Below are 10,405 nucleotides of genomic sequence, written 5' to 3' on the forward strand. Positions count from 1 at the left end.
TGGAACTGCAAGTCGCTAGGCTTCGCAGGTTGCGACAGGATGATCTACGATGAATTACATACCCGCAACTTCGACGTCGTGGTGCTGCAGGAGATTTGCTGGACAGGACAGAAAGTCTGGAAAACCGGGCATCAAGCGGCTGCTTTCTACCAAAGCTGTGGCACCACCAACGAGCTGGGAATCGGCTTCATAGTGCTGGGTAAGATGCGCCAACGCGTGATTGGGTGGCATCCAATCAACGCAAGGATGTGCAAGCTGAGGATAAAAGGCCGTTTCTTCAACTACAGCATCATCAACGTGCACTGCCCATACGAAGGGAGATCCGACGACGAGAAAGAAGCGTTCTGTGCGCAGCTGGAGCAGACATAGAATGGATGCCCACTGCGGGACGTCAAAATCGTCATCGGTGACATGAACGCTCAGGTAGGAAGGGAGGAAATGTATAGACCGGTCATCGGACCGGATAGTCTGCATACCGTATCGAACGACAGCGTCCAACGATGTATAAACTTTGCAGCCTCTCGCGGAATGGTAGTCCGAAGCACTTTCTTCCCCCGCAAGAATATCCACAAGGTCACATGGAGATCACCTAACCAAGAAACGGAAAACCAAATCGACCACGTTCTAATCGACGGTAAAATTTTCTCCGACATCACGAACGTCCGCACTTACCGCAGTGCGAATATTGAATCCGACCACTACCTCGTTGCAGTATGTCTGCACTCAAAACTCTCGACGGTGTACAACACTCGTCGAAGTCGGACGCTGCGGCTAAACATTGGGCGGCTACAAGACGGTAGAATTAGCCCAAGACTATGCGCAGCATTACGAAGAGCACCTGAATGGCGATGTGACAGACAACGGTGGCGGTATGGATATTAACCTAGGAACACGCGTGCAGGATATGGGACTTCCGGCTCAGAATCTCCAGAAAATCCAGGAGGAGATCGGCCGGCTGAAAACCAACAAAGCCCCTGGGGTTGACCAACTATCAGGAGAGCTGTTTAAATACGGTGGTGAAGCTAGAGCGCTGCATTGGATGATTACCAAGGTTTGGGAGGATGAGGTTCTGCCGCAGGAGTGGATGGAAGGTATCGTGTGTCCCATCTACAAACAGGACGATAAGCTGGATTGTAGCAACTACCGCGCAATCACATTGCTGAACGCTGCCTACAAGGTATGCTCCCAAATGTTATATCGCCGACTAACACCAACAATTATAACCGGTTCGTGGTGCAGTACCAGGCGGGATTTATGGGTGAACGTTCTACCACAGATCAGGTGTTCGTTATATGTCAGGTATTGCAGAAATGTCGCGAATACAACGTGCCCACACATCATCTATTTATCGACTTCAAAGCCACATATGATACAGTCGATCGGCAGTTAATGCACGCCAACGGATTTCCGGATAAACTGATACGGTAGTTCGAGTTTCAGGGGCATTCTCGAGCCCCTTCGAAACGCGCAGAGGTTTACGGCAAGGTGATGGTATTTCGTGTCTGCTAGTCAACATCGCTTTGGAGGGAGTAATACGAAGAATAGGGATTGACACTAGTGATACGATTTTCACGAAGTCTGTCCAGTTATTTTGTTTCTCCGACAACATTGATATTGTGGCACGTAACTTTGAGAGGATGGAAGAAGCCTACATAAGGCTGAAAAGCGAAGCTAAACGGATTGGACTAGCCATCAATACGTCGAAGACGAAGTACATAATAGCCTGGAAGCCTCTTTTAAAAAAGCCCGGAAGCCTTCTTTCAAGAGGCCCAGAAGCCTCCTTTCAAGAGGCCCGGAAGCCTCCTTTCAAGAGGCCCGGAAGCCTCCTTTCAAGAGGCCCGGAAGCCTCCTTTCAAGAGGCCCGGAAGCCTCCTTTCAAGAGGCCCGGAAGCCTCCTTTCAAGAGGCCCGGAAGCCTCCTTTCAAGAGGCCCGGAAGCCTCCTTTCAAGAGGCCCGGAAGCCTCCTTTCAAGAGGCCCGGAAGCCTCCTTTCAAGAGACCCGGAAGCCTCCTTTCAAGAGGCTCGGAAGCCTCCTTTCAAGAGGCCCGGAAGCCTCCTTTCAAGAGGCCGGGAGGCTCCTTTCAAGAGGCCCGGAAGCCTCCTTTCAAGAGGCCCGGAAGCCTCCTTTCAAGAGTCCCGGAAGCCTCCTTTCATGAGGCTCAGGCCTCCTTTCATGAGGCTCAGGAAGCCTCCTTTCAAGAGGCCTCAGGAGCCTCCTTTCAAGAGGCTCAGGGCCTCCTCTCAAGAGGCTCAGAAGCCTCCTTTCATGAGGCTCAGAGCCTCCTTTCAAGAGGCTCAGGGCCTCCTTTCAAGAGGCTCAGGAGCCTCCTTTCCAAGAGGCTCAGGAGCCTCCTCTCAAGAGGCTCAGGAGCCTCCTTTCAAGTGGCTCAGAGCCTCCTTTCAAGTGGCTCAGAAGCCTCCTTTCAAATGGCTCAGAGCCTCCTTTCAAGAGGCTCAGAAGCCTCTTTTCAAGAGGCTCAGAAGCCTCCTTTCAAGAGGCTCAGAACCCTCCTTTCAAGAGGCGCCAAAGCCTCCTTTCAAGAAGGCTCCTGTCGGCTCGGAAGGCTCCTGTCAAAAGGCTTGGAAGCCTCTTTTCAAGAGGCCTGGAAGCCTCCTTTCAAGAGGCTCAAGCCTCCTTTCAAGAGGCCTGGAAGCCTCCTTTCAAGAGGCTCAGAGCCTCCTTTCAAGAGGCTCAGGCCTCCTTTCAAGAGGCCCGGAAGCCTCCTTTCAAGAGGCTCAGAAGCCTCCTTTCAAGAGGCCTCAGAAGCCTCCTTTCAAGAGGCTCAGAAGCCTCCTTTCAAGAGGCTCAGAAGCCTCCTTTCAAGAGGCCTCAGAAGCCTCCTTTCAAGAGGCTCAGAAGCCTCCTTTCAAGAGGCTCAGGCCTCCTTTCAAGAGGCTCAAGCCTCCTTTCAAGAGGCCTGGAAGCCTCCTTTCAAGAGGCTCAGAAGCCTCCTTTCAAGAGGCCTGGAAGCCTCCTTTCAAGAGGCTCAGAAGCCTCCTTTCAAGAGGCCTGGAAGCCTCCTTTCAAGAGGCCTGGAAGCCTCCTTTCAAGAGGCTCAGAGCCTCCTTTCAAGAGGCTCAAGCCTCCTTTCAAGAGGCCTGGAAGCCTCCTTTCAAGAGGCCTGGAAGCCTCCTTTCAAGAGGCTCAAGCCTCCTTTCAAGAGGCTCCAGCCTCCTTTCAAGAGGCTCAGAGCCTCCTTTCAAGAGGCTCAGAGCCTCCTTTCAAGAGGCTCAGAAGCCTCCTTTCAAGAGGCTCAGAAGCCTCCTTTCAAGAGGCTCAGAAGCCTCCTTTCAAGAGGCTCAGAAGCCTCCTTTCAAGAGGCTCAGAGCCTCCTTTCAAGAGGCCTGGAAGCCTCCTTTCAAGAGGCCTGGAAGCCTCCTTTCAAGAGGCTCAGGCCTCCTTTCAAGAGGCTCAAGCCTCCTTTCAAGAGGCTCAGAAGCCTCCTTTCAAGAGGCTCAGGCCTCCTTTCAAGAGGCTCAGAAGCCTCCTTTCAAGAGGCTCAGAGCCTCCTTTCAAGAGGCTCAGAAGCCTCCTTCAAGAGGCCTGGAAGCCTCCTTTCAAGAGGCTCAGAAGCCTCCTTTCAAGAGGCTCAAGCCTCCTTTCAAGAGGCTCAGAAGCCTCCTTTCAAGAGGCCTCAAAGCCTCCTTCAAGAGGCTCAAGCCTCCTTTCAAGAGGCCTCGAGCCTCCTTTCAAGAGGCCTGGAAGCCTCCTTTCAAGAGGCTCAGGCCTCCTTTCAAGAGGCTCAAGCCTCCTTTCAAGAGGCTCAGAAGCCTCCTTTCAAGAGGCTCAGAAGCCTCCTTTCAAGAGGCTCAGAAGCCTCCTTTCAAGAGGCTCAGAAGCCTCCTTTCAAGAGGCCTCAGAAGCCCCCTTTCAAGAGGCTCGGAAGCCTCCTTTCAAGAGGCCCGGAAGCCTCCTTTCACGAGGCCCACAAGCCTCCTTTCAAGAGGCTCGGAAGCCTCCTTTCAAGAGGCTCGGAAGCCTCCTTTCAAGAGGCTCGGAAGCCTCCTTTCAAGAGGCTCGGAAGCCTCCTTTCAAGAGGCTCGGAAGCCTCCTTTCAAGAGGCCCGGAAGCCTCCTTTCAAGAGGCTTGGAAGGCTTCTTAAAGTGGCGCAGAAACCTCGTTTTAAGTGGCCTGGACGCTTTTCTCTTAAGAGGATCGTAAGCCTTCTTCCAAGATATTCGGAAGCATCCTTTTTAGAAACTTGGAAATCTCTTTTCAAGTGGTTCGGAAGCGTCATTTTAAGAGGCTCGGAATCGTACTTCAAAAAGGCTCAGAAGCATTATTTAAAGAGGCTAGGAAGCCTCCATTGAAGATGCTCAGAAACCTCTCTTCAAGAGGCGCAGAAGCTTCCAATAGTGATAAAAGGCCTGTAGGAAGCTTGATGGTTAAACTTTATGTGGGTTGGAAATTTTCACGGAATAGTAAAAATTTCAGCCCACTTCATAGAGAGCCATATATCTCGTTGTCGTACACATATTACGTAAGCAATTTTTCTTGATTTTTCGATCCCCCCAACCCCCATATAAGATTTTTTGTTATACAAAAGCTGTTAGCCAAACCAGTGAAATTTTGGAAATATTTTTTCAATCTCGAATTTAAAAAAAAAGCTTACATGGAAAGGAAGGAAATAGTTTCCTTTTATACTACATAAGACGTTGAAAAAACTTCTAGTGTCGTTTTGAGAAGCGGCATTGGGAGGTGTCCGGTGCTAGGGGATCTTCCCTTAAAGCAGTCGGAGATCGAATTATTCATTCTCGACGGCACTATTGAAAAGTGGCCTCCCTTGCGGTATTCCCTCCAGTCGCTTATATTTGCTTCAAACACGCAACCTAGTGGGGGTCTCCAGTAGCCTTGCGAACAAAGGCATTGGATTGTCAATACGGAGATGGCGAGCTCGAATCTCGGTCCGGGATAGGATGTTTTCGGGTTGGAAACTTTCTTGACACCCTGGGCCAGGGCTGACAATCGTCATCGTCATAGCACGAAATGCCACAGTAGCGACGAGTTGCATTGTCTTCATTGCTACTCTACACATCGTCAAGGACGCGCACGACGTTAGCTTTCGTCGTGTAACCAAATCGTCCTGACGACATCGAAGAACGAAGACTTCATACCGTTATTCTTCAAGCGGCAGCTGCCATGCGAAGATTTTCACTAATTCTTTTTAATAATGAATTTGAAGCAACGTATGAAAGCGTTATGAATGCTATCGATACATTTAAGTTACCAAATTTCCAACTATTTGTTTATTTGAGACGCTATTATGTTTTTCACCAGTCCGTCTATAATGGCGTGCAATCAATTGTGTGAAGAAATGACGACGAAAATCATCATAACTTTTGGCTGCGCGACTATCGTCGTGGTACGCATGCGGCGCGAAGGAAACGAATAGGTGTTGCGTCGTGCAATGTTATGACGAAGACTAAATTTTTTTCGCTTTCTTCATACAACGAGAATGACTATTGTCAGCCCTGCCCTGGGCATAGTGTATCCATTGGCAATGGACCATTGCACTTGCCATACAAGATACATACATAGTAAATGTTCATCCAATGGCGGGCATAGAGAGCTTTCAATTAATAAGTGAAAAAATACCAATAGAGTCGCAAGTTCAAAAGCCAAGTTCCAGTTCGAATGTAGAGCCATTGAAGAAGAAAAAGAATGCCATCTAGTGGATTGAACAAGTTTTTATTTTCCTTCCGTTGAGGTTACAGAAGTAACCACGTGTAAATATGTGCAACTGACTTTTGGCTAGAGGTTTTAAAATAGGTACTCCTCAATGACACAATTGTGGAATGAGCCGCCAGGAATCTATTCAGCTTTGGGGTAGCAATCTCAGGGATGATGTGAAACTATCCAGCGGTGTTCCAAGTAGACATTTTTGCTATGTATTATAAAATGCACTATTGTTTGTCTGAAGAAGAAGATAAACATGCAAATATTTGTACTTATACAGACAGCCCAGCCGTATGTGAAGTGAATGGCTTTATCATTGAAATATTTTTTCACTTATCTCACAGACTGTATCTGTCACAGTATCTTACTTTAAATAATTTCGGTGAATGTCTGTTTATCTCTAGGCAAAGTTGGCACAACTGATATACAGAGTTTTTTTTAATATGACTTCTCAGATGATCAATACTATTGACAGATAAATGAAACTCACATTCAAATTCTGTATGCAAAACAGGTGTTTTACTAATAGTGAAAACGCAAAGGTGAGGTGCGGCCGTAAGATAAAGTCAATGTGCATTTGAATAATGATAGTCACATTGTTTTAGCTTCCAGTATTTGTATGAATCTTTCAGCTTCAATCTGTATATAAATCATCATCGCCGGAAATAATTAGCTTGGATTGCCGTTTTGTATACCCTCACACTGTTTCTCGCGAGCCGCACGATTCAAATGAGCGTAACACACGCCGATTCTCATTCTCTCCAAAAAGGCCTGATGAATATGAACAGTTACTGTCAGAGAGCAGTACCAAACAGCCGCACTGAAGTTAGTTCGCTTCAATTCTGCTGCAACGACGAGTGAGCTTGGAACAAACACGCGATGGGTTTTCTCGTCACCACGTTGTGCTTAGTGTTACCCGTTCTGGGTCTACTGTTCTTCTACGTACGTCGTAAATTTTCCTACTGGGCCGATCGGAACGTACCGCACGTGCCCGGTTCCCTTCCGTTAGGATCGTTCAACGGTATGGGTACCAAGGAACACATTGTGGATCTAATGAATGCGCTCTACGTGCAGCACAAAAAGACGAACACTGCCGTCGGAACGTTCCTGTCCATCAAACCAGTTCTGCTGGTGCTCGATTTGGAGCTCGTGAAGCAGATTTTGGTGAAAGATTTTCACATTTTCCACGATCGAGGCATGTTCTTCAACGAACGCGATGACCCACTGGCGTCGCACATGTTTTCTGTCGAAGGCGAACGGTGGCGATTCTTGAGAAATAAATTGAGCCCAACTTTCAGCTCCGGAAAGATTAAATACATGTTCCAGACTGTTTGTGAAATTGGATTAGAATTTTTGGCGAGTTTTGAGCCATACATTGAGCGAAAGGAGCCTGTTGAAGTCGCTTTACAAGCTACGAAGTTTACGTGTGATGTCATCGGATCTTGCGCGTTTGGTTTGACCTGCAATGCATTGCAGGGGGACAGTACCGAGTTGTTGGATATAGCCGATGAAATTTTCAACCCACGACCCATGCAAATGCTGTGGATGGTTTTGTTGATGAGTTTCCAAGACCTGGCAATTAAGCTGAGACTAAAGCAAACATCCGCGCACATTGAGAGTTATTTCGTAGATGTTGTGAAAAAGACGGTAGAACATCGGGAGAAGAACAACATTTCTCGCCCGGACTTTCTGCAACTGTTGATGCAGCTTAAAACCAAGGGAACGATTGATGAAAACGAAGAAGATTCGAAGGAGAAGTTCACGATGAATGATGTAATTGCACAGGCGTTCCTTTTCTTCTTCGGTGGTTTTGAAACATCATCCAAGGCCTTATCTTTCGCATTGTTTGAGTTGGCATATAGTCAAGAGATTCAAAATAAAGCTCGTGAAGAGGTTCAGCGAGTGCTTTCCAACCATGGAGGTCTGATAACTTATGAAGCCTTGAAGGATATGATTTATGTGGAACAAATCGTTCATGGTGAGTAGATTATGCGTTTTTTTCAATATCGCATACTTGTTTTCCATGCACATTGTTTCAGAATCTCTGCGAAAGTATGCGCCAATCGGAAACATAGTACGCATCGCCAACGAACCGTATAAGATCCGTTCGCCTGATTTTACCCTCGAAAAGGGCACCATGGTTATGATACCTGTCCACGCGGTCCATCACGATCCGGAATTCTATCCGGATCCATCACGGTTCGATCCGGATCGTTTCGCTCCGGATGCCATCAGCGCTCGCCATTCGCATAGTTTCCTACCGTTTGGAGATGGTCCGCGGAATTGCATCGGGATGCGGTTTGCTCTGCTGGAGGTCAAGTTTGGCATCGCCCAACTCGTGAGTCGATTACGCTTCACCGTGAATGAGCGTACGCAGCTTCCGTTGCGATACGATCCGACGAAAAATGTGGCCACAGCGCTTGGAGGGCTCTGGTTGGATGTCGAACGTATTATCCCGGGGAAGTAGATGGTTGGCGAATGCATTTGCAATACTCATTTATCTTTGTAATATCATGAATTATGCCTGAATAAATCGCACGTGCTGTCAGCATTGTGTTTATGTCACGTCATAGATTTGGTAAATGGCTCTCAAAAGGACATAATCGTTTCAATGCGAAATCAGAAACAAACGGATGTCAAATGAGATTCTTCGGAATCTCGAAGAAGTCTCCGCTGATTCCGAATCTCGATGTTATGCTTTTCCGAATCTAGATTCTGCCGAATCCCGGAGATTCTGCCGTATACCTGTGATTTTTCCGAATCCCTCAAGAGATTATGCTAAACAATTTAGAAGATTCTGCTCAATCTTGGCAGAGATTTTGACGAATCTCAGAGGAGTTTCTTCGAATCTGGGATGAAATTTTGCCCAATCCCGCAGAAAATTATGCCGAGTCCCGGAGGAGATTCTGCCGAAATACGGGCGAGATCCTGTTAAATTACGGAGAAGATTCTGGATTCTGGATGAATCCCGGAGGAGATTTGGCCGAACCCTGAAGGAGATTCTGCGAATTTCCGGAGGAGATTCTGCCGAATTCCGCAAGAGATTGTACCAAATTACGGAGTGCCGAATCACGGTGAAGATTCTGCCCAATTCCGGAAGAGATTTTGCCGAATCCAGAAAGAGATTCTGCCGTAACCCGGAGAAGACTCTGCCGAATCCCGGGGAAGATTATGCCGAACCTCGGAGAAGATTCTGCAGAAATTCGGAGGAGATTCCCTTGAATTTTGGAGGAGATTCTGCCGAATCTTGAAGGAAATGCTCGACCGAGAAGCTTTGCCGCGGACGGTTGACTGTCAAGTTCTATATCACGCTTTTTTTCTCTGTTTAATGTTCTCGTATTTTAAGATTTCTTCTTCAATGCTTTTTAATTTGAATCAGAAACATGTGGTGTTAAGTGCTAAAGTGAGTGATAAGTTTATTCAAGAACAGAAGAGGATCATAGGAGTTTTCATCACGCAAGGGAGTATTTTTATTTCATATGGCTAGTATTTTTGTTAGTGTGAAAGCAAGCTGGATTGTATGGTTTAGAAAAAAATATTCAAAAACCCACATTATATTTTCATTATTCAATGCGAATGATTGCACGAAATGAACAAGCCTTTTTAATCTCAACAAACTTATTGAACAAAATTCTATTTTATGACATTTTATTGGGCAACTTGATTTTTCTTCAAATCGTTGAGGTTTATTGATCACACGACCAAAAATACGATCGAAAAAAGACATAGAAATTTCTCTGAATTGACAACTTTACGCTGATGGCACAACTATTTGAGACATTATATTCATTACATTTATTACAAATTTACACTTATCGATTACGGTATACACGATTTGTCATAATCTCATTTTTAAGAACAAATCAATCTGGTTAGTGCCGGCTTAACTGGGTGTTCCCATAAAGGTAACGATTTATTTATATTGATGACATCAGCTTGAGTTTTATTAATCAAATGGAAATTAGCAACGCACTCTCAAATTATTAGTTAATAATCCTCCAAGGCAGTCAGCATGATAGAAATATTTTTATGACATTATTGAGTGATTTGTTGCTGAAACATTTGATTTGCTGAAACACGAAATTCGATAAAAAAATTCATAAAACGAAATGCGAGATAGTTTAGTTTTATGGTGTAAAGGAATGCATAGAAACAATAATTAGGCTATAGTTTCAAGGCTCGTCTACGTAATGGATATTCTATTTGCTGCTGTGTTGCATGTTGCTTTCATTGAAAATTAGTATAATGGAAAATGTTTGATCTTTCTAGTAAATTGATGTATTCTGAATAATTTATAACAAAGCAAGAAAGTGGTTGATTTGCTTAAAACTTCACGTCTCGCCGCTAAACTATAAATAAATAACATTGTGATGTTTTCTTATGTGCGGTACGCCATTTCTTGAGTGGGACCACGTAATATTACAATTACAGAAACACCCAGCATACATTTTTCAGGAGCAGATTATGTTAGAATTATCACAAACCATTTACAATTGCTCTGCCGGAGCGATTGATTGTCTGCCCTTACGTTGGGTGAACAATGACCCAACAAAATACGTCGTAGCTTTGTTCTCGCGTCAACATTAACATGCTAGTTACTTGGATTACATCACTTACCAAGGTGAATCCTTATCTAAGTAATGACACTTCCTCTCCCTACCTACAATACTCCTTCCCGTAACAACCGTAGAGATGCAGACGATTCGTCGGTCTCTAAAACAACGGTTG

General features: G+C 45.7%; 2 protein-coding genes across 2 annotated transcripts in view; one reads left to right on the forward strand and one right to left on the reverse strand.

Annotated features, from left to right (window-relative positions):
- The window catches only part of LOC134206195 (sodium/calcium exchanger 3-like), a 593,875-nt gene that overhangs the window by 139,985 nt on the left and 443,485 nt on the right, over nt 1-10,405 (reverse strand).
- On the forward strand, nt 6,456-8,225 carry LOC134203823 (probable cytochrome P450 6a14). Its single transcript, XM_062678952.1, has 2 exons — nt 6,456-7,655; nt 7,717-8,225. The coding sequence occupies exons 1-2, from the start codon at nt 6,557-6,559 to the stop codon at nt 8,142-8,144; spliced, it is 1,527 nt and encodes a 508-aa protein (XP_062534936.1). The 5' UTR covers nt 6,456-6,556; the 3' UTR covers nt 8,145-8,225.

Source organism: Armigeres subalbatus, chromosome 1 (assembly GCF_024139115.2).
Source record: "Armigeres subalbatus isolate Guangzhou_Male chromosome 1, GZ_Asu_2, whole genome shotgun sequence".
NCBI classification, from domain to species: Eukaryota; Metazoa; Arthropoda; class Insecta; order Diptera; family Culicidae; genus Armigeres; species Armigeres subalbatus.

Coding starts and splice junctions, on each gene's coding strand:
- LOC134203823 (XM_062678952.1), top strand. CDS start 6,557: ATGGGTTTTCTCGTCACCACGTTGTGCTTAGTGTTACCCGTTCTGGGT. Junction 7,656..7,716: donor TGTGGAACAAATCGTTCATG/GTGAGTAGATTA, acceptor ACATTGTTTCAG/AATCTCTGCGAAAGTATGCG.